The 24,505-nt window shown below is 38.1% G+C and overlaps 1 protein-coding gene across 1 annotated transcript in view; it reads left to right on the forward strand.

Annotated features, from left to right (window-relative positions):
- The window catches only part of LOC124595663, a 172,194-nt gene that overhangs the window by 117,794 nt on the left and 29,895 nt on the right, over positions 1 to 24,505 (forward strand). Inside the window, exon 11 of the mRNA XM_047134507.1 lies at positions 3,067 to 3,212. Within this exon, the coding sequence (XP_046990463.1) occupies positions 3,067 to 3,212 (146 nt within the window). The remainder of the gene's footprint in view (positions 1 to 3,066; positions 3,213 to 24,505) is intronic.

Below are 24,505 nucleotides of genomic sequence, written 5' to 3' on the forward strand. Positions count from 1 at the left end.
GTGAGGTATGAGTGGCGGCAACTTGAAATTAGCGGAGATTGAAGCCTGGTGGATAACGGGAAGAGAGGATATATTGAAGAGCAAGTTCCCATCTCCGGAGTTCGGATAGGTTGGTGTTAGTGGGAAGTATCCAGATAACCTGGACAGTGTAACACTGTGCCAAGATGTGCTGGCCGTGCACCAAGGCATGTTTAGCCACAGGGTGATCCTCATTACCAACAAACACTGTCTGCCTGTGTCCATTCATGCGAATGGACAGTTTGTTGCTGGTCATTCCCACATAGAATGCGTCACAGTGTAGGCAGGTCAGTTGGTAGATCACGTGGGTGCTTTCACACGTGGCTCTGCCTTTGATCGTGTACACCTTCCGGGTTACAGGACTGGAGTAGGTGGTGGTGTGAGGGTGCATGGGACAGGTTTTACACTGGGGGCGGTTACAAGGGTAGGAGCCAGAGGGTAGGGAAAGTGGTTTGGGGATTTCATAGGGATGAACCAAGAGATTACAAAGGTTAGGCGGATGGCGGAAAGACACTCTTGGTGGAGTGGGGAGGATTTCATTAGCACAGCCCCTCAGCTCACTCGAGCTGCAGTGCTGGCATAGTGTTATCAGCTGGGACAAATTAACCACGCAGTTGTTGTGTGTGTATGTGTACTCTATAGTTCTGAAGAAGAATCCGATTACAGCAAAGTATGTAAAATTGATTTTCAAGAATAGTTTAACAGTAAAGCACTTGTTATGTCAAATAAAAATCAATGTACACAAGGAAATCCTTGTATTGATTTAGCCTTCAGCCCAGAGACTTGTTTGATGCATCTTAACATGCTAGTCTGTCCCAAGTAATCCTCTTCATCCTTATACAACTATTGCAACTACATCCATTTGAATCTGCTTACCATTGTCAAGCTTTGGTTCTCCTCTACAATTTTTACTCTCTAAACTGCTCACCACTTAGCACAGCCCCTCAGCTCACTCGAGCTGCAGTGTAATCAGCTGGGATAAATTAACCATGCAGTTGTTGTGTGTGTATGTGTACTCTAAAGTTCTGAAGAAGAATTCATCTGATAACTAATAATGATTTCAGTTTTGTTTATGTGCCTATTGACAATTCAGCACTTAAACTATTTGGTGAGTTGTTACCTTTCCATTATTTATGTTCCACCAGTGACTTTCCATTATCATAGCTGTATCTGTCAAAAAGCCTTCCAGTTGAGGTAGCAGGACAAAATTATATTTTGTTATAATGACAAAACAGTCAGATAATGTCCCTCTTCCATATCTAGTCTTGCCTGCTAGTACTTTTAACATCTATTTACTCTTCTCCAGTCTTTCTTTTCCAGTGTTACCTACTTCTCTACAGCTCAATCTCAAGGGCCCTAATTTTTCCATTTCGTAAAACTGGTTCTCTGGTCCATACTAAGACTACAATACCACAGCATAAGACTTAGTTCACCATCTCAACAGTGCATTTCAGACTCATATATGTTTACAACACCATGGAAACCAACATGGAGTAATTCATAGTAATAATTTTTTATGTTCACTTATGATCTAAAACATCTCTAAATTAGATGATATAGCATGGGCACAGTTTTCAACAGACATGACAAACGTAATTCACTACTATGGAAATTTATTGGTTGTTATGGTGTAAAAAGTTTGATTTAGACTCCAGAGGGTTCTTAATGACCTGAATTTCACAGGATATTTCTATAACAAAAAATTATAAAAATGAATGTTTCAGTGATTGAATGACAAGTACGATAATTTGTACACACAAGAACAGGGCACAGTAGTTCCATCATAAATATTTCACTATTCTTCATTCTCTTTCATAGTTTTCCTTCCATTGAACATTTGTTTTGCAAGTTCCATGTTGTTGATGAGACTCTTGGGAATTGCTCATAATTAGCATATTCTCCTGAAAATGGTGAATAAGTTGTTCATTGAATTAAACCACATTTTTCTAGACTACTATGCAACTTAATGTCTAAAAGTGTGGGCAACTATTATTACATTGGAAACGTCTTAAATAATAAGGTCAATATTTTTCTCGTTCCCCAGCTCCAAACATAACCTTTATTGCTCCTTTTTCACTTTTTTATCTTTCATTCCCATTTACTTTCTGTGATTCCGTTTAGTTTAAGTCTTCACTTACAGCTAACTGATTAGCAGCAGTTCAGTTTAAGTTGATTATAACATGTCTTCACATTTCATGCCCCTTCTCTTTTGACTCACTTCACACTGCGACGCTCTTGATCCAGATCTGGGAGCATCCATCTTGCTCCTTCTAATTTCTTTTTATTTATTTCCTTTGCCCTCTCTAATTTCTTTTTATTTATTTTCTTCATCTTTCTTTTAATGAAGAAACTTAAGGTTACAAGGCTTCAAAATTAATCAGATTTTGAATTTTTTAAATTTATCACCTCCAGTTGTTGTAATTACGCCAGTAGCTAACTCTAGTGCCTTCTGCTCTAAATTTAGTTTTTTACTTTTATTTTGGTTTGCAACATAACATGAATGATGAATGATATATATATTATAAAGCATTTACTTTTATGTACATGCATTATAACATTATTGTTTTATCTCTCTTACATTAATAACCTCACTGTCAAATGACCTAAACCTATACACTAAATACTGTCATGTTACATATGTGCTTGATTCTGTTGTTGGACTTTTTCAGAGTATGTGTTTGTATTAAATAACTGTTATTGTAGAACCAAATTACTCGTTTTTTGTATTCAAATCTAGTCTGTTGCTATTAATTTTTGTTGTCAATTTGTCTTTATCTTGTCCTCCTGTCCATTTCTTCATCTGGCTTACTAGAGAGTCTATTGCTAAATGGCATTGTGTCCATAATATTTCTATATTTTGGCTGAATCAGAAACATTTGTTTCTAGAAGCTGGTCTTTTTGTCATCTTTATTTTCCATGTGTGTCTGCTACCTCATATATCAAAATTATTTTAGTCTTTTTGTATTTTTGTTCAACATTTTAATATTTAATTTTTAAACTCTTAATTAAAATAATGTTTACATAGTAACCAATTAAGTTTTATTTCAGTTCAATAGCAGAAATGATTAATCTGAACAGTATACGTGGAAGCAGAATAAGTGTGTTTACTGGCAATTCATTCAAACCTTGGAATGGAACAATGAGTTTTATAGAATTCTATCAAAATTTCAACCAGTCATCATATGTGAGAGTTGGTAAGTTTTGTTACTTTACCAGAACTTTGCCCACTAAGATTATGTAATATTTTTTCCTTTCAGACAAATTGCTCATTCTTGCATCAATGCTCCTAAAAGATTAATCAATAAAAAAAATAGAGACAAATTTGCTACTCACCTGAGAGATTATTTCCACATTCTCACAAATTAGTGTCCCATAATTTCGTGAAATAATGATGATATTGGAACACTTGACAATAGCATAGTGCTTAAAACAGTACTCACCATGAGACTATGCGTATGGATAAAAACAATTTTGGTATAGAAACTGAGTATTTGACTCCAGTCCAGGATAATAATAATTTATGTAGTGGCTACTATATGCTATTCACATTTTTTGAGCCAAGTTGGCCTAAATTTCATTTTTTTGCACATGTATTTGTGAAGTAAAATCATTAAGGACAATAACAATATTAGGAAATGGATAGATCACTACTCATTATAAAGATGACACTTTGAGTTGCAGGCAGCACAATGAAAAAAGTGTAACACATATAGCTTTTGGCCAAAGCCTTCTTCGGAAAAGAAAACACGCATACACATTCATACAAACAAGCACACCTCACGCACACATGACTGCTGTCTGTGGCAGCTTGCCAGAGATTTTGAGCAAGTGTGCATGAAATGTGCTTGCTTTTGTGAATGTATGTGTGCTTTCTTTTCTGAAGAAGACTTTGGCCAAAAGCTAAATGTGTAACAGTCTTTTTGTAGTGCCTGTCTGCAACTCAGCCTGTCATCTTTTCTTTTTCAATATTGTTGATATTCCAACCTGGAGTTTCCATTGTTTCATTATTAGGGTGTATACAAGCCTGGACAACTGGGAGATATGGGAAAAACCTGGGAATTTTTTCATCTGGGAGAAAACTGGGAAAAAACCTGGGAATTTTTTAGAATTCCGGGAATTTTTCAGTGTTTTAGTTTTCTGATAAATTTTTGTAATTTTGACTGGTAAGAACCAATATTCTAACAAAGGATATTACTGTATACCACTACTGCAGAATAACACTTCAAGAATAAAACATAAATGAGAGAAAAAAAACCAAAATAAATTAAATTGCAAAGGAAATGTGCCATATACAACAAAAACACACAGTGCTCATGCAATCGTGTGCCAACAGCAAAATGTGTCAAAGGCTTTAGGAAGATTATGCAATGCTTCATAATAACAAATTGCCTCTTATAAGCATGAAGTCACAACTGTTTACATTAGATTCGTTGTAGCAGTTATGAGCAGACTCATGCACATGCGCAGTTGAGTCGCGTTTGAGCAGTAGATTCTTCCACTTCCGGCTACAGGAATGTGACTGTTGGCTGTGCAAGCAGTTGCATCAAGCAGCTAGATGCTACTGGGAAAAGGGCTGCCAAATTCATATTCTTGAGGAGAAAAGGTTGTTTCACAAAGCACTTTCCATCCAGCACACGTTGGTCTATCGATTATTCATATGATTTTGAAATGCATCCCTGTTTTCTTTTTGAACATTTTTTAAATCATTTTAAGTTGATTTTTGAATGAATCATAAGTAGATTTTTGAATGCATACATAGTGTACATGATGTCTCTGTCAGGAGAATCCTCATTGCATCTAGAAATAAACTTTACGCAGACAAAAGGGAATGGGCTATACGAGCTGAGCAGAGTAAAGCCGAATGGATGAATACCAATCGCTGTCTGATTATGTGGTTGATTGGGTTTGCAAATGATCAGTGTTGTTATAATTACTAGTGAAATCCATAGATTCAGACTACCAGAATGGAAATCAATGACTAAATAACAGATGAGAAAGAGTACGTATTATCTTCTCGGTGTATCCAAGAAAATGAAATTTTGACAGAAATTTTTTGGCCAGATTGCTACACTAGTAAGGACCAGTTGTACAGTCCCCGGCTAGCAGCCACTTAAGTTCTATTCTGGAAGGAACGCGAAAAACGTATTGTACGAATACGTAACAACACCTAACTGGAGAATAATCGTGGGATAACTAAACCCGTGATTCTCGCCGGGTTAGTGACGTTAATCGGTGAACAAATTTTGACAATGGCAGGAATAGCTACAGAATTGATTATGACAAGATTGTTTGTTAGAACAAGGAAGGAGAGGAAATGGGGACATCACACAAATTATGGAAGAATAAGACAATTCCAAATTTATATAAAAATTTCGTAATACTACTTTTTGATCTCATGCTTGAGAAACTGGTGCATGTGAATGAAATGTGAAACTATTTCCTAACATAAAGTTTTTTGCTTGTAATAGGCCTAATAGGCACTTGATATTGGTACTTAGTGAATTATATTCTGTCGTGCCAAAACAGTCTCGTTTATTTGGTGTGTGTTACAAAATTGCTGCAATATTAGAAAGGCCTATTTTCTTTTATCTAGCAGACAGTGACAAAATAGGTGTAATCAAATTGAGAAACCACACCAGTCCTGGGTATTATTTGTATCAATAGCTTTTTCAGTATTAGATAACGACATTTTGATTTTTCATGTAGCAAAATGTTTGACAAACTTTGATGAGGTAATAGAGTCTTTCGCAGAAAGGAAAGCACTCCATGTAAAGCTGTAGCAAGATTAGAGAGAAAAAAAGGCTAGGAGCTAAGAGTTGAAGAAATGTGTACTTTCTTGCTTGTCTCTTGTCTTTATTGGTTTTATGGATCCTATATTTAATTTTATGTCACACAAAACAGCAAGTTATTAGCTAATAGGCACTAAAGAGTGCATATTTTCTGAAGAGTTCTTGTTCTCCCGATTACAGATAATCCCATATGCTATTAATTGCGAGTTTTTTTTCTTAAAAAAAAAATAAATAAAATAGGGGCAGGCTGTCAAACCGGCCGAAAGGGAGCAGGAGAGGCACCACAGGACATTTCAATTTCCACTGTCCTGAATATAGTTTGATGGCAACCATTACAAAATATACACGTTTAAATTCCACAGAGCGAAATACCATCACCTGCGATAGAAGAATGCTGTCTGAAGAGGTGTGGCACTGCACTTTGGGACACTTAAGACCAAACAACATGTCTTACATTTCCTCAAACACATATGTTTTATGTTTCAAACTCTTCAGGAAGATTTGTGCTACAAGATGAACATATTTTTGAAAATTCGGTTTTTTTGGTATTGACCCGGTTAGCAAATATTGTAGATCTGGGCTGATGCACAGAGCAGTCTGAGCTATTGTGGGTAGTCTCCACATGACCCGTGTTTACATTTAGTGATTTTGCTGTTTCTCCTTCATTTATTCTCACATCAAATGAAAACAAAACGGATATCTGTCGCTGGGCGCTATCAAGTGAATTAAAATATATTCACATAATTATGGAAGGCTAAAATATGTTATTAGTTTCAGATTTTATTTTATTTCCACCTTTCTGAGAGTTAAGCATTAATCACCTTGCAGGACAATGAAGTTATTTTTGTCTGTTTGCTAAAGAGATTTGACTTTTATTAACCTTTTTGGCAGAGGCAGTCAATGTATTTGAAACAAAATGTTTTATTTTCCAGTACTGGCTAGTTTCAACTGTTCACTGCATTTCAAGTGAACATTTTCATCTTCTAGCATGTATGGCATTATGCCATAATAAAGAACCAAACATGATACAATGCAGTACTGGTGCTCCAAGAAAATTTACATCCCAAAATCCACACTGAAAAGCTACAAGAGAAGCTAAGTTTTCGCATATAATGTTATCAGGTCAAGGTCTACTTTACTGGGGATCTGGATGTACAAGTGTGCACTTGAAGTATGCATTTTAAATGTTCACATTTTCGTATGGTTCACAAAATTCTGATGCTCTTGGAGTATCCTCTGATGTCTTGTTTCTTTATGACATAATGTATGATCTTTCAATGTTTTACACGTACATACATACGGGCTTCCTATGTCATGGTAGCTGCGCAAGCATGGTGTTGCCTGTCATATGCGCTCTCTGGCAACTGTTGAAATGAACATCTTTCTAACAGGTCATTGGAAAATATTGCGAAAGGTGGTTTTGAAAGCATTACTGTCAAAGTAAATATCCTTTTACATAAGTTGAACTATGTGCAAGAATGTACCATGAATTTCTTAAATTAGAGAGTGTTTGACTTTCATTTAAAAGTCAACTCTTTAATGATGAGCCATTTAGAAGGATTTTGAACCCTGTCATTATTAAAAATTTTACTGGCACATTTGTGTGATGTATCTTAAAGTGTAACAAGCGCAAAAAAGATCAACATTATATGCGAAAGCTTAGCTTCTCTTGTAGCTTATTAACCTTAGAGACCTATATTATATGTGAACGCTTTGCTTTTCTTGTAGCAAAACTATGTATATTAATTTAAACTATTAACTTTCCCTGTTTGTGTGTTCGTGCTACTTAACAGTGACGTTGCTGTTGGCTGACTACACCACATGTCCTATGCTCTTAATATCTGCTGTCATTGGCTGGCGAGATCACGTGACATGAGCTATGACTGGCTTACAAAAGTGCATCACAATCTCGATTTCAATGATTCAGAAAGTAACATGCGGTGTTTGGTGGAATTCCAATGTATACTTTCATAATACGAAAATATGCAGCATACATGTTGCTGCAAATCAGAGATATTTCCAAAACATGTCTTTTTCCCTGAGTTTCATTTTCTAAAGTGTCAGGAAATTCAACACCCTTGTATAAACCCATAACCATTCAAAGGATTGAAAATTTTTGCAGGGAAAGTATACTGTCACTCAACAAGAAAAAAGTGTTCAACTGTGTGTGAATTCTTGTGGAACCAAACTGCTGAGGTCATCGGTCCTTAGACTTATACAATACTTAAATTAACTTATGCTAAGAACAACACACACACCCATGCCCGAGGGAGGACTCAAACCTCGTGGCAGTGGAAAAAGTGTGTTTCCACCCAGGAGAAAGTATTTTAACCAGGAAATACAGGAAAAAATCCGGGATTTTTTTTTTTTTTTTTCCTTGTCCACGTATACACCCTGATTTTGGACATTAATTGTACTCAAGGGCACATAAACAAGGGGAGGAATTACAGCTGCCTTTCCCTCCCTATCCCACCCTGAACCTCATTCCTTGCATCTAAAAATCTCAGTTGCCTCTGGGTTCTAAAAGCTTCCAATAGAATCATTCCTTAAGTTCCTGTTTTTTCTCATGATTCCAGGCAAAATGAAAAGTGAATATGTACAATAATTCCCTTTATGTAAGTGTTACCTTCCTGAGAGCAAATTAATTTGTATAAATCTGATACAGACTATATAATTACTCACTTTACTAAGTTCATTGTAGGTAATTGGTATGTATTACAAAGTACTAACTCTTATGCCATTGCATGACACAAAGTGCGGAGGTCACTGCCACATACCATGTAGCATCAAGAAATCAAGATCAACATTAAGTCAGTAGTCAAAACTGCAATAGAGAATTAATGTTACAAATGGAAGTAACATGAGCTGAAATCAGTGCCAGTGAACAAGCTAGAATAGTCTTAAACAGCAACACACAAACAGACAGAGTTTCAAGTCAAAGTCAATGCACAGAAAGTGCAGTAGGACTTGTATTTGACAATCAACATATGCAGGCTTTAGTAACAAGATATAAACTGCCAGTCCAGACAACTATCAAGGTATTGTATATCCTGGATCAGGCAAATGGCTATCCCCATGTGATGTATTTGCTGTGAGAACTGGAGTTGTGCCAGTCAAAAGCAGGACTGTCAGCCACACAGGTTGTATCACTGCCACTGCCTGAGATGATGTCAGTACCACTGTAGCGGCAGGATTCGTATCTTTCCTACATTTAATCAGCCTAAGGGAGAGCCAGTACCTGGCCCAGTGAGTTAGGTGGACAGGAGAGGTGGGCTTCTCTGCCAATAGTTCATTGACAGTTAGTGGGAGGGACAACAACATCATTCAGTTGTTGCAGTCAGAGCTCTTGCCTGGCCACCACTTTTAGCAATTGATCCCCCGCACTATAGTGATGATCCCTTGAGTCCATTCACGTGGTTGCCATATGTGCGACTTCAGACTAAAGAGCCCATATGGTAGTACAAGGACGAATGTCAGGTCTGGGCTTGCTGTGTCAGGAACAACAGATAAAAAAAAGGTATGGCACCTGCTCCCAAGCAGATCTCAGCTGTACTGTGGCTGTTTTCCTGTGTAGTTCTATACCTAGTGAGAAAGTATGTTACAGCTTCCTCGGAGGATGTAACATCATAATCATTGTTATTTTGTTTGTTTGGATCTTGCAAAATTCTGACCAAATGTGCTGCTTTTGAATATGATGTGGGATGAAAAGAAGTGGTCGTCAGACATGTTTTACCATTCCTTCATAAAAATGGATGTATAATGGCAGATGTGACCATTCTCAGGTACAGTGATGTGTGGCACTCCTTTGTGAAGATAGTCATTAATAGCCCTGACTGTAGCCACTTACATCATTGATGATGCCCAGAAAATATACAGGAAATTAGAGAGAGCGCCCACCACAAGTAACCACATAGCCTCCTTGGAAAGGCATGCAAAGTTGATACATACACTGACTGGTAGTAGGTGACTTGGAGAAATGTAGCAAAGGATATCACTAGTTTTCTCATGCATGTTTGGCAGGCCCAGGCAACATTTTTGATGATGACAGCAATATCTGGACAATATGTGTGAAACCTGGCCAAAACCTTCATCCTTCTCCACTCCATCAGTGCACTCCTTGTAATCTCTTGAGGAGGGGAGGCCAGGCACAGTTGAGATCACAACTCAGCACTCTGACTCTCCTGTGGCCGACGTAAGTACCCCCGATCAATTATGAGTCTGTGGCACATCAAAGAATATGTCCATAGTGTCAGTTTTGAGCAAGTGCTCTCACCATTCTGGAACATACATAGTGTACTAATTTGTGAAACTTTAGGTCCAAGTCTGTGAGTCTAGCTACCTCTTGGGCTGCCACATGGAATTTGTACAGCTTGCCCCTGATATTTTTTTCATGCTGGAAGCCAAGTTCCTCGTGCTTATCAAACTTGTGATCAGGACCCATCAGTAGGTATGACAGGAAATTTGAATTAGAAGGATGAGCAGTGGGCCAATAATGAATCTCTTGTTTGTGATGATGTGGAATTTTGTTCCAAAAGAAAACAGAGCATTTTTTGATACCTTCAGTAATAGCAAATATTTATTTGGCTATAATTTGCCAGTGCCACTATTTGTGTGTTAGATATGTATGCAGTTACTTGTTCTGTACTATCAGGAGACTTATGTGACAGAACAGTACCAATCCAGAATTACAAAGTACCTTTCACAAGGACTATACATTTCCCGTGTGTAAATATGGCTGGGCAGGGAGCGGGCTTCTGACACTATTTATTGTAAGTTAGCATGGCTGCCAATTATTAAAGATTGTCCATAACTGTTAAGGATTTATCACCTTAATTATGGAGTTATGGGAAGTTACTAAAAAGTAATAGAAATAGACAGTTTACAATTCAGTGTATAAAAAAACCTGAAAAAGGTAGTGTTTACATTTCACTAATCATGTGCCTCTAAAATGTTTCATAGATTGTAATGATTTCTTTCCTGAGCACACAGCAAACCTGTCTATGAATGATTTTGTCACCATGACTTACTAAAGGCTTATATACACTGTGTTTGAAAATTGTTCTGTAGTATTGTTCGCAGCTAGTAGTGGAGTACCAATGTTTGCAACATATTGTTAACATCTTGGCTACACAAGAACAGTGTTTCACAGCTGGCCTGCTACCACTAAATATCATGATGCAGTGGTAGTGTTTGTTTTGGCTCTGTCTATAGTGTTGCATGTTGTCTTTACATTTGTTCCTTTAAGAAATGGAGTGGACAAGAAGCAAAATTTATGAATTTGTCACTGTCTATGAGGCAGAGGAGTACCTCTAGAATGTTTGGAGTGATAGTTATCAGAAACATGACTCCCTACAAAAAACTGCTGTGCGGCTTCACATCATCAGCAGTAATATAGATAAAAATATTAAGTCTCTTATTTTGCAATAATGCAGCAGCAACAATAACAGGATTCATAATGTGACTTTGGAAAAAATAGTTGCAAGTAAGTTACATAAGCTGCCACCATGTGAAAGGGTGTTGGGATGTGGGAGGGGGGGGGGGGGGGGGGTTATGACCCTTTGTATGAAGCAGAAATCAATGTATGTAGGATTTGGCAGGGGGTCATGAACTGGAAAGTGATCCGTCACATTCATTGTAGGTGTGGGTGAAACTGTGACCAAAGGCATTTTCTATGTCACGAATGATAATTTGGATTGATTTTAATATGAGTATAAATGTATGGTCAGTTAAATATATCCTCTTTATTTACGGTAGGAAAATGTCTGAAATGTAGTACTTAAAAGACCTAAATCAAACTTCTAACTTTTAATTTTTTTGGCCCCGGTGGTGGGGGGGGGGGGGGGGGGGGGGGGTGAGAGGAGAGTGGATCCCTTCATATTTGCCATATGATTACTGACCTCATAGACTCATCTGAAGGTTGGCAGCTGTGAGTTAGTTATAAAAATTTGTTTTGCCCATATTGTCCAAGGTTTCTGCAAACCTTTAGGTGGGTGGACATGGTGTATTGCTTTGATGTGGTCTGTCAAGGATTCTGAAGTTGTCTTTGTCCAATATGTGGTTGAGGTACTGCACTTTGATTTGGTGTAAAAGCTACACTTGCTTCACTTAAATTCGAGCTCACTAAATCTAAGATTTTTAAATAGCTGCTGTAAGTTGCTGAGATGATGCTCCCCAGTAGATCATGTAACTATAATGTCATTGCCTTAAGCATTTTAAAGCCTGCAGGAACCTTTGCAATGCCAGAAGGTTACCTTATTATAATGAAACAGCCCAAGAGGCACTGATTATGGATTTAATGGTAACTTTAGGTTATGGTCAGATAAATGTGCCTCAGAAAATAACTGATTCCCCGATAACTTTCCCAAAAGCGGTTCTTGACATGGAATTACAGGTAGTGGAGAAAAACATGGAAACACCAAAAACACAACACATTACCATGCCTCACACAGTGTAGGAAAATTGTTGGCATTCAGAACAGCTTCCAACTGTCTTGGATTGGATAAATAGATGTCCCATGTGGTTTTCAAGGGAATCTTACACCATTCTTCCTGCAAAATATGGCAAATTCAGGTAAATGATCACAGAACTGGGTAGCAATCACGTATGATTCTCTCCAAAGTAGACCACAAAGGGTCGATAATATTGAGATCTTGTGACTGTGGTGGCCACAGGAGATGCAACAATTCATCCTCATGTTCACAAAACCAGTCCTGCAAGTTTTGTGAACAGGGGTCCTGTTGTCTTGGAACACAGCCTCATCATTGGAGAAGAAATATTGTATCAGGCAATAGACCTGATAAGCCAAAATGGTTACTTAATCCTTGGCAGTAATGTGACCTTGTATAGTAACCATGCTCACTGTAGAATATCATGATATGGCTGCCCAAATCATCATCAAACCTGTGCCATTTTCAATTGTTTGCAGAAAGTAGTCTACATAATTGGTTTAAGACAGAGTATGCTATACATAAACATGTCTAAAGTTTGAAAAAATATGAAACAAAACTCATCCAACCAAATGAATTTCTTCCATTCCTCCAAAGTCCAGGTTTTATGTGTCTGGCACAAAATTTTCCTGTTATGGACATTTGCATCACTGATGTGCAGTTTTGGAACTGTAGCTTGCCCGGCAATTCTCCACTTATGGAGCTCTATTTTTGTTATTTTGGTGCTGACAGGGTTTGCGAGTATGACATTTGGTTCTGTGGTGACTTTTGCAGCTGTCAGCCTCTTATTTTTTTGTCGCAATCCTCAATCAGGTAGGTTAGAAAATTTAAAAAGGGAAAGGGATAGGTTAAAGTTAGATATAGTGGGAATTAGTGAAGTTCGGTGGCAGGAGGAACAAGACTTTTGGTCAGGTGATTACAGGGTTATAAATACAAAATCAAATAGGGGCAATGCAGGAGTAGGTTTAATAATGAATAAAAAAATAGGAGTGTGGGTTAGCTACTACAAACAGCATAGTGAACGCATTATTGTGGCCAAGGTAGACACAAAGCCCATGCCTACTACAGTAGTACAAGTTTACATGCCAACTAGCTCTGCAGATGATGAAGAAATAGAAGAAATGTATGACGAGATAAAAGAAATTATTCAGGTAGTGAAGGGAGACGAAAATTTAATAGTCATGGGTGACTGGAATTCGTCAGTAGGAAAAGGTAGAGAAGGAAACATAGTAGGTGAATATGGATTGGGGGGAAGGAATGAAAGAGGAAGCCGCCTTGTAGAATTTTGCACAGAGCATAACTTAATTAAAGCTAACACTTGGTTCAAGAATCATAAAAGAAGGTTGTATACCTGGAAGAATCCTGGAGATACTAAAAGGTATCAGATAGATTATATAATGGTAAGACAGAGATTTAGGAACCAGGTTTTAAATTGTAAGACATTTCCTGGGGCAGATGTGGATTCTGACCACAATCTATTGGTTATGAACTGCAGATTGAAACTGAAGAAACTGCAAAAAGGTGGGAATTTAAGGAGATGGGACCTGGATAAACTGAAAGAACCAGAGGTTGTAGAGAGTTTCAGGAAGAGCATAAGGGAACAATTGACAGGAATGGGGGAAAGAAATACAGTAGAAGAAGAATGGGTAGCTCTGAGGGATGAAGTAGTGAAGGCAGCAGAGGACCAAATAGGTAAAAAGACGAGGGCTAGTAGAAACCCTTGGGTAACAGAAGAAATACTGAATTTAATTGATGAAAGGAGAAAATATAAAAATGCAGTAACTGAAGCAGGCAAAAAGGAATACAAACGTCTCAAACATGATATCAACAGGAAGTGCAAAATGGCTAAGCATGGATGGCTAGAGGACAAAAGTAAGGATGTAGAGGCTTGTCTCACTAGGGGTAAGATAGATACTGCCTACAGGAAACTTAAAGAGACCTTTGGAGAGAAGAGAACCACTTGTATGAATATCAAGTGCTCAGATGGCAACCCAGTTCTAGGCAAAGAAGGGAAGGCAGAAAGGTGGAGGGAGTATATAGAGGGTTTATACAAGGGTGATGTACTTGAGGACAATATTATGGAAATGGAAGAGGATGTAGATGAAGACGAAATGGGAGATAAGATACTGCGTGAAGAGTTCGACAGAGCACTGAAAGACCTGAGTCAAAACAAGGCCCCGGGAGTAGACAACATTCCATTAGAACTACTGATGGCCTCGGGAGAGTCAGTCATGACAAAACTCTACCATCTGGTGAGCAAGATGTATGAGACAGGCGAAATACCCTCAGACTTCAAGAAGAATATAATAATTCCAATCCCAAAGAAAGCAGGTGTTGACAGATGTGAAAATTACCGAACTATCAGTTTAATAAGTCACAGCTGCAAAATACTAACGCGAATTCTTTACAGACGAATGGAAAAACTGGTAGAAGCCAACCTCGGGGAAGATCAGTTTGGATTCCGTAGAAATGTTGGAACACGTGAGGCAATACTGACCTTATGACTTATCTTAGAAGAAAGATTAAGAAAAGGTAAACCTACGTTTCTAGCATTTGTAGACTTAGAGAAAGCTTTTGACAATGTTAACTGGAATACTCTCTTTCAAATTCTGAAGGTGGCAGGGGTAAAATACAGGGAGCGAAAGGCTATTTACAATTTGTACAGAAACCAGATGGCAGTTATAAGAGTCGAGGGGCATGAAAGGGAAGCAGTGGTTGGGAAAGGAGTGAGACAGGGTTGTAGCCTCTCCCCGATGTTATTCAATCTGTATATTGAGCAAGCAGTAAAGGAAACAAAAGAAAAATTTGGAGTAGGTATTAAAATTCATGGAGAAGAAGTAAAAACTTTGAGGTTCGCCGATGACATTGTAATTCTGTCAGAGACAGCAAAGGACTTGGAAGAGCAATTGAACGGAATGGACAGTGTCATGAAAGGCGGATATAAGATGAACATCAACAAAAGCAAAACGAGGATAATGGAATGTAGTCAAATTAAGTCGGGTGATGCTGAGGGAATTAGATTAGGAAATGAGACACTTAAAGTAGTAAAGGAGTTTTGCTATTTAGGGAGTAAAATAACCGATGATGCTCGAAGTAGAGAGGATATAAAATGTAGACTGGCAATGGCAAGGAAAGCGTTTCTTAAGAAGAGAAATTTGTTAACATCGAGTATAAATTTAAGTGTCAGGAAGTCGTTTCTAAAAGTATTTGAATGGAGTGTAGCCATGTATGGAAGTGAAACATGGACGATAACTAGTTTGGACAAGAAGAGAATAGAAGCTTTCGAAATGTGGTGCTACAGAAGAATGCTGAAGATAAGGTGGGTAGATCACGTAACTAATGAGGAGGTGTTGTTGTTGTTGTTGTTGTGGTGTTCAGTCCTGAGACTGGTTTGATGCAGCTCTCCATGCTAATCTATCCTGAGCAAGCTTTTTCATCTCCCAGTACCTACTGCAACCTACGTCCTTCTGAATCTGCTTAGTGTATTCATCTCTTGGTCTCCCTCTACGATTTTTACCCTCCACGCTGCCCTCCAATACTAAATTGGTGATCCCTTGATGCCTCAGAACATGTCCTACCAACCGATCCCTTCTTCTGGTCAAGTTGTGCCACAAACTTCTCTTCTCCCCAATCCTATTCAATACTTCCTCATTAGTTATGTGATCTACCCATCTAATCTTCAGCATTCTTCTGTAGCACCACATTTCGAAAGCTTCTATTCTCTTCTTGTCCAAACTATTTATCGTCCATGTTTCACTTCCATACATGGCTACACTCCATACGAATACTTTCAGAAATGACTTCCTGACACTTAAATCTATACTGGATGTTAACAAATTTCTCTTCTTCAGAAACGCTTTCCTTGCCATTGCCAGCCTACATTTTATATCCTCTCTACTTCGACCATCATCAGTTATTTTGCTCCCCAAATAGCAAAACTCCTTTACTACTTTAAGTGCCTCATTTCCTAATCTAATTTCCTCAGCATCACCCGACTTAATTAGACTACAGTCCATTATCCTTGTTTTGCTTTTGTTGATGTTCATCTTATATCCTCCTTTCAAGACACTGTCCATTCCATTCAACTGCTCTTCCAAGTCCTTTGCTGTCTCTGACAGAATTACAATGTCATCGGCGAACCTCAAAGTTTTTATTTCTTCTCCATGAATTTTAATACCTACTCCGAATTTTTCTTTTGTTTCCTTTACTGCTTGCTCAATATACAGATTGAACAACATCGGGGAGAGGCTACAACCCTGTCTTACTCCCTTCCCAACCACTGCTTCCCTTTCATGTCCCTCGACTCTTATAACTGCCATCTGGTTTCTGTACAAATTGTAAATAGCCTTTCGCTCCCTGTATTTTACCCCTGCCACCTTTAGCATTTGAAAGAGAGTATTCCAGTCAACATTGTCAAAAGCTTTCTCTAAGTCTACAAATGCTAGAAACGTAGGTTTGCCTTTCCTTAATCTTTCTTCTAAGATAAGTCGTAAGGTCAGTATTGCCTCACGTGTTCCAGTGTTTCTATGGAATCCAAACTGATCTTCCCCGATGTTGGCTTCTACTAGTTTTTCCATTCGTCTGTAAAGAATTCGTGTTAGTATTTTGCAGCTGTGACTTATTAAGCTGATAGTTCGGTAATTTTCACATCTGTCAACACCTGCTTTCTTTGGGATTGGAATTATTATATTCTTCTTGAAGTCTGAGGGTATTTCGCCTGTTTCATACATCTTGCTCACCAGATGGTAGAGTTTTGTCAGGACTGGCTCTCCCACGGCCGTCAGTAGTTCCAATGGAATATTGTCTACTCCGGGGGCCTTGTTTCGACTCAGGTCTTTCAGTGCTCTGTGAAACTCTTCACGCAGTATCATATCTCCCATTTCATCTTCATCTACATCCTCTTCCATTTCCATAATATTGTCCTCAAGTACATCGCCCTTGTATAGACCCTCTATATACTCCTTCCACCTTTCTGCTTTCCCTTCTTTGCTTAGAACTGGGTTTCCATCTGAGCTCTTGATATTCATACAAGTCGTTCTCTTATCTCCAAAGGTCTCTTTAATTTTCCTGTAGGCGGTATCTATCTTACCCCTAGTGAGATAGGCCTCTACCTCCTTACATTTGTCCTCTAGCCATCCCTGCTTAGCCATTTTGCACTTCCTGTCGATCTCATTTTTGAGACGTTTGTATTCCTTTTTGCCTGTTTCACTTACTGCATTTTTATATTTTCTCCCTTCATCAATTAAATTCAATATTTCTTCTGTTACCCAAGGATTTCTACTAGCCCTCGTCTTTTTACCTACTTGATCCTCTGCTGCCTTCACTACTTCATCCCTCAAAGCTACCCATTCTTCTTCTACTGTATTTATTTCCCCCATTCCTGTCAATTGCTCCCTTATGCTATCCCTGAATCTCTGTACAACCTCTGGTTCTTTTAGTTTATCCAGGTCCCATCTCCTTAAATTCCCACCTTTTTGCAGTTTCTTCAGTTTTAATCTACAGGTCATAACCAATAGATTGTGGTCAGAGTCCACATCTGCCCCTGGAAATGTCTTACAATTTAAAACCTGGTTCCTAAATCTCTGTCTTACCATTATATAATCTATCTGATACCTTTTAGTATCTCCAGGGTTCTTCCATGTATACAACCTTCTTTCATGATTCTTAAACCAAGTGTTAGTTATGATTATGTTGTGCTCTGTGCAAAATTCTACCAGGCGGCTTCCTCTTTCATTTCTGTCCCCCAATCCATATTCACCTACTATGTTTCCTTCTCTCCCTTTTCCTACACTCGAATTCCAGTCACCCATGACTATTAAATTTTCGTCTCCCTTCACAATCTGAATAATTTCTTTTATTTCATCATACATTTCTTCAATTTCTTCGTCATCTGCAGAGCTAGTTGGCATATAAACTTGTACTACTGTAGTAGGCGTGGGCTTCGTATCTATTTTGGCCACAATAATGCGTTCACTATGCTGTTTGTAGTAGCTTACCCGCATTCCTATTTTCCTATTCATTATTAAACCTACTCCTGCATTACCCCTATTTGATTTTGTGTTTATAACCCTGTAGTCACCTGACCAGAAGTCTTGTTCCTCCTGCCACCGAACTTCACTAATTCCCACTATATCTAACTTCAACCTATCCATTTCCCTTTTTAAATTTTCTAACCTACCTGCCCGATTAAGGGATCTGACATTCCACGCTCCGATCCGTAGAATGCCAGTTTTCTTTCTCCTGATAACGACATCCTCTTGAGTAGTCCCCGCCCGGAGATCCGAATGGGGGACTATTTTACCTCCGGAATATTTTACCCAAGAGGACGCCATCATCATGTAATCATACAGTAAAGCTGCATGTCCTCGGGAAAAATCAACGGCAAGGTCCATGGTTCATGGGGGGGGAGGAGGTATTGAATAGGATTGGGGAGAAGAGAAGTTTGTGGCACAACTTGACTAGAAGAAGGGATCAGTTGGTAGGACATGTTTTGAGGCATCAAGGGATCACAAATTTAGCATTGGAGGGCAGCGTGGAGGGTAAAAATCGTAGAGGGAGACCAAGAGATGAATACACTAAGCAGATTCAGAAGGATGTAGGTTGCAGTAGGTACTGGGAGATGAAGAAGCTTGCACAGGATAGAGTAGCATGGAGAGCTGCATCAAACCAGTCTCAGGACTGAAGACCACAACAACAACAACAACATCCTCTTCATTGACCATCTGTCATGATCACTCAACACAATCATTCATCTGTGTTGGGACTTAGCAGATGGTGCTTTTCTGCTCTCCCTCATCATGAAATAAATCTTTGTGCCTCTTGAAACACGAAACACTTTGGCTATCTTGGTTATGGAAACACCCACCATAAGAGAATCAGCAATTTGCCTGCAGCTGAAACACTTAGCTCTGACACATTGCAATCGGAACTACACAAACACTATTCTGACCGTTACTGGTACTTGCAACATACTGAGGTCAATGCACAGGTGCTATTCATGGTCGAATACAACAGCACCGCCCACAGGTTTGGCTAGCATGTGCATTTACGATCAAGTGTGCATTTCTTGTGGTATTTCCATATTTTTGCCCAACCCCTGTAGGTTGTTTACATTACATTCAGCATTCATGTATGCTTTGAAATCAACACACTCTGAATTATGCCATTAGGCCCTTTATTTATAATAATGGGCGTCACCTATAGCTGCATCACAACACATGATGCCTCCAGACAATCAAGTATGATTTTATCTATTTTCTGTGTAGAAATAGGCATGACTCTGGCACAGATCAAAATAAGCAGCAGCATTAGGTTTTAATGGTACATGTATTTTAAAATCTTATTCACAACACACATTCAGTTTAAATAAACCACAGTATTCATTACATAAAGCATCCAAATCACTAAATGAAATACTGTTAGAGATGATGTTGACTGAATCGTGTATTTGAAAGCCAGAGCTGATAGAGGTACCTAGACAGAAAATGGTAATTGCTACTGGTAAAAATGCCAATAAAAATGTTTTTGGTCCACATACATCTTGCAGGTAAACTGATATACCAATATGTTTCAGTAGTAATTTTGGATACACAACCACTTGAAAATCCACATTCAGGTTACTGATGAGCAGTGTTTCCATAAGTTTTAATGGAGTTTTGGTCTTATGCAAGGTCACTGGTAAGATGTTATGCACTGTCGTGAAGTCCAAGGGTAACTTTGACAGACTGCAGCCACACGCTCACATTTATTGAACTCAAAACACATAGCATTGCTCTGAAAACAATTGCATGAGCTGTGACTGCAGAAACAGTCAGTGCAGGATTTCCTTGTTTTTGCTCCAGTTTGTGATACATCACTATGTCAACTAACACTGCTGCTACTGGAATTTCTATCTACATGAGGTTGCATTTTTGCTTGAGCCAACATTGAGAGAGAATTTCTAACTACAGTCATAATGTGTTTATTTGCACGTTTCTGTAATGGTGCCTTAGAATCCTCAGATGATGATATTGTTCTGTCATCAGTTGACTTTAGAGAACAACATTGCCTTGCAGGGCCTGCAAGAATGTATGTTTGGGTGTGTATGTGGCTGTGTGTGAATGTGTGGATGTCTACCACAGAAAGAATAAGAGCCTGAATACTAGTGTTAATATTGTTTTCTGTTGTGCATTTCTATGTGTCACACATCAGTCAGCTATATGTGAGTAGTTGTCTTTTGTAAGTCAAAGTTAGATGCACATTGTGCAGCTTATGAGGTGACGCCAAATGAATGTTGTAAACTCTGATGTAATTGCAAATGAATTTAATATGTGAAGAACCTCATTAAAATTATGATAAGACTTTATATGAAAGCTAGCCTAAACTTCGTGGTTGAGAGTTAGACACTTATCCACGTTCCAGATTGCAGATTCAACACAAGATGTGTTGCAATCTGAGCACAGAAATGTTCACTGTCTGTTAATACTCTGTAGGTCAGAAAACCAGAGTTTATGTGGCTGGTTTACTGTCTTGTCAGGCTATTCAAGATAATCCAGTAGACATTACATGAATATGTTTCTCAAAATCTACACGAGACATTGAACAAAAAGCTATTAGGTTCCGAAAAACGGTTGAAATCAGTGAACCAGCTTCTAAATGTGGATACTAGAAAACAGTAACAAAGCATACTGAACATGAACATCAGAAATGTTACCAGCCTTGATTTGCTGATAAGCTGTATATATGCATGACACAGTTATTAACACTCATTAAAGCTGTACACAACCACATCCACAAAATTATTCTAATATTATTACTTCTGAAGGATGAATTATGTGAAAAATGTTTTCTGAAACTATACTTAATCTCTATATATAAAGGGAAATGAGTCTTTCTGTTGTGCTTATCTTCAACTCAGCATCTCCAGCATATGGTGAGTAGCAACTGTCCTCTTCATAATATTGTAATTATTCCGTCCTGGATTTTCCATTGTTTCAACTGATCCTTTTGTGTATCATATAATGCAATTCTTAACAGTATTAATATTACACTATGCAGGTCTGTATCTTATACAGTCTTAATCCACTGGCACTGAAACTTTGCCAGATGTCATTATGACTTACAAAAATGGAAGATAAAAAGCATTGTTGTCTAGGACACTCCAAGGAGTACCTTCAGCCAGCTACTTTGTTGGGAGGCTTTTTTTTTCTTTGCACATAGTGGTTCCTTCTCTTTCCTGAGTTTGTATAGTGTCTCTTATGTGCTGCTGTTGAGTGTAGATGATTAAAAAAATCCACTGCCGAGGCTCACACTGGCTAAGAAAGTGATGTGAAGGAGAATGAAATTTTAGAGAAGTAAGAAAAATGGAACTTTTACTTGAGTGTTCGTAACAGCTGGCTACACATTTTTAGTGATTCTAGATGACATCAACCTCTTGAAGTAGTTGTAGAATGCCTATTGCTATTATCACAGCCAGTTCTACAGCCAATATTGAATTTATTTAATTTTTTATTTTATTGTTTATTTAGCCTCAGCAGATTAGTGCCCTAAGGCCCTCTATTAATCTAAAAGGAACAAAAAATATTATATGACAATCACAGTAATGATAATTTGTGTCATTAATAAAAATAATAATTGGCAATAATAAAAAGTCACAAAAAGAAATACACACACACACACACACACACACACACACACACACACACACACACGTTCATTCGCATCTGCCATCTGTGGCAGCTCAGACCAGAGTGTCTGTCTGCAAATTAATGTGACATCTTTACGGTAAGTAGCAATCTATCTTTTACTTGCTTTGTTGATATTCCAACCTGGAGTTTCCATTGTTTAATAATAATTATAATAATGCTAATAGTAGCAATAAAATAATGGGACATTAAGAATTATATTGATTACTTATTGCATTACTACCACAATAATAATAATTTTCAGTATCGAATGGAAGTGAAATCCCATGCTTCTTGACAGAGCGTAGGGGAACAATGCGGGAGACCCGCACCGACGTACTAGGCAAGGTCCTAATGGAGGTGGTTTGCTGTTGCCTTCCTCTGACCATAATGGGCATGAATGATGATGATGAAGATGACACAACAATACCCAGTCATCTTGGGGCAGCTGAAAATCCCTGACCTCGCCGGGAATTGGACTCAGGACCCTGTGCTTGGGAAGAGAGTATGCTACCGCGAGACAATGAGCGGCGGACAATTTTCAGTATAAATAAAAATAATAATTGGCAATAATAATAATAATAATAATAATAATGGTAAAATATAACACATTTGAAGCCTTGATTGGTATTATAAGAAGTGGAAGGGATAATGAAAGAGGATAATATTGAAATGAAAGTGGCAATGGCTGTTAGAAAAGAACAGAATTTCAACAGGTAGATATGGGGAAGGGAAAAGTGGTGTCGAAGGGAGGGTAGATGAGAGTAAGCTGCAGACAGGTGTGTGGAAGAGATAGCTATAGTGATAGAAGATGGGCTATTAGCTGTCTGTTGAAGTTTGGAAGGATTTTAATTTCTCTAATATTTTGAGAAAGAATGTTACAAAGTTAGAGAACATGGCAGTGAGAGGATTTTGCTTTGTAGAAAATGAGTATTTCTGCTGAGCTGTTCAGATAGTAGCGTAAGGGCAGAAGGTAAAGAGGGAGTGCAACAAATGAGAAGATGGCAGAGCAAACACAGGGTATGATAATCACTGTGCTTATCAGCACTTAACCATGATAATTATTCACAAATGAAGAAAAATTTTGACTTTTCAGTTTAGTAAGTAGAATATCAATGTTGACAATGCTGAAAGTTTTGCTGAATTCCAATAAGCACATAATAGTCACCTCGTGTTCATCCATAGCTTGTTTCGGTTTGTTAGTCCCTTTCATAAGTACAATTGTCTTGCTGTGTTTTCCCTGGAAAACAGACTAGTATTCATCTAGAAGATTATTTGATGTTACGTAATTTGTAAGCTGTTCATGAACTGTGTATCCTAAAGCATTAGATAGCAATGGTAGAATGCAAATGAGCTTGGGATGAATTGTTTGTGCACAATTCCCTTGGTATCAAAGAAAACAATGATCATGCTCTTCACTTTGCTCTGCACCTGTCTCGCTTTTTTGGGTCTTGGAGAGCCTGGGCTCTTCCACTGGGACGATTGTTGCTTTGTCTCTGGGTCATAGCCGTAAATCCAGTTGAATCATTGCAAGGGTCTTTGTAGCACTTTTCCTGAGATTCACACAGAATTTGATACACATGCACTGTTCTGTTTGCGGATCCATTGTAAAATTGCCATGCAACCAAACATAGAGTATTATGGAAATCACTGTGGACACGAAACACATCCTCCCAGCTGAATGCCACTCCACACACTGACTCATCAGGTATGCAGCTCTTGCCACCTAGCAGTGCAAAGTACTACTCCTACTTTCCAGAAGCCAGCACCACTCCTGAAAATTTTGGATTCCACCTCATATGCACACACAGACATTCCTTTTTTAGGTTTGTTGTTGATGCTTACGAGAACTTGTATGATGTGACAGTACTACATAAGAATCAATTAAGTCCAAGAATCTTGCAAAAGTGATTCAGACATACCAAAAACTAAGTGAGGATCTCCCTATTTCCTTTGTGATGTACATTAAGTCCTTTTCTTTTTATTTTATTTCTTCTGGATGGGCACCATAACCTCGATAAATTTAATGAACAACATAATTTACACTAGGCTCTTATTTTAAAATGATACTTTACTAACCATTCTGCTAGCTAATTACAAGATTTACTCATTCTCATGTGCATAACAAATTTGTATACATTATCCTTGTAAGAAATATAAAACTGAAATCGTATGTCATGCACAGTTACATATTATATCGTGGTCCTCAGTGCACACAAACTTGGCTTATGTATCAACAAACCACATATACTCACAGCCATTTGCAGTTATGGAACATGTGTACAAGTGGACACAGGAAACTTTTCCACACACACTTGAACAGATGTAGTGGAACTTCAAATAGTTGTATGTATTTGTGGTATGTGGATAAACATTCCAAGGATATGTAGACTGTCGAACATCCTATGTGTTATTGTGCATGACAATGTGATTTCTGTTTTATGTGCCTCACAATGATGATGTATCAATATCTTTTATGTACCTGAGAATCAGGAATTCTTGAAAGTTACTACTACTTAATAAAGTATTGTTTTAAAATAATACCATGATGGAACTGATGTTGTTCTTTAAAGCCTACGTTCTTTCTAAT

This window comes from Schistocerca americana, chromosome 2 (assembly GCF_021461395.2).
Source record: "Schistocerca americana isolate TAMUIC-IGC-003095 chromosome 2, iqSchAmer2.1, whole genome shotgun sequence".
Taxonomy (NCBI): domain Eukaryota; kingdom Metazoa; phylum Arthropoda; class Insecta; order Orthoptera; family Acrididae; genus Schistocerca; species Schistocerca americana.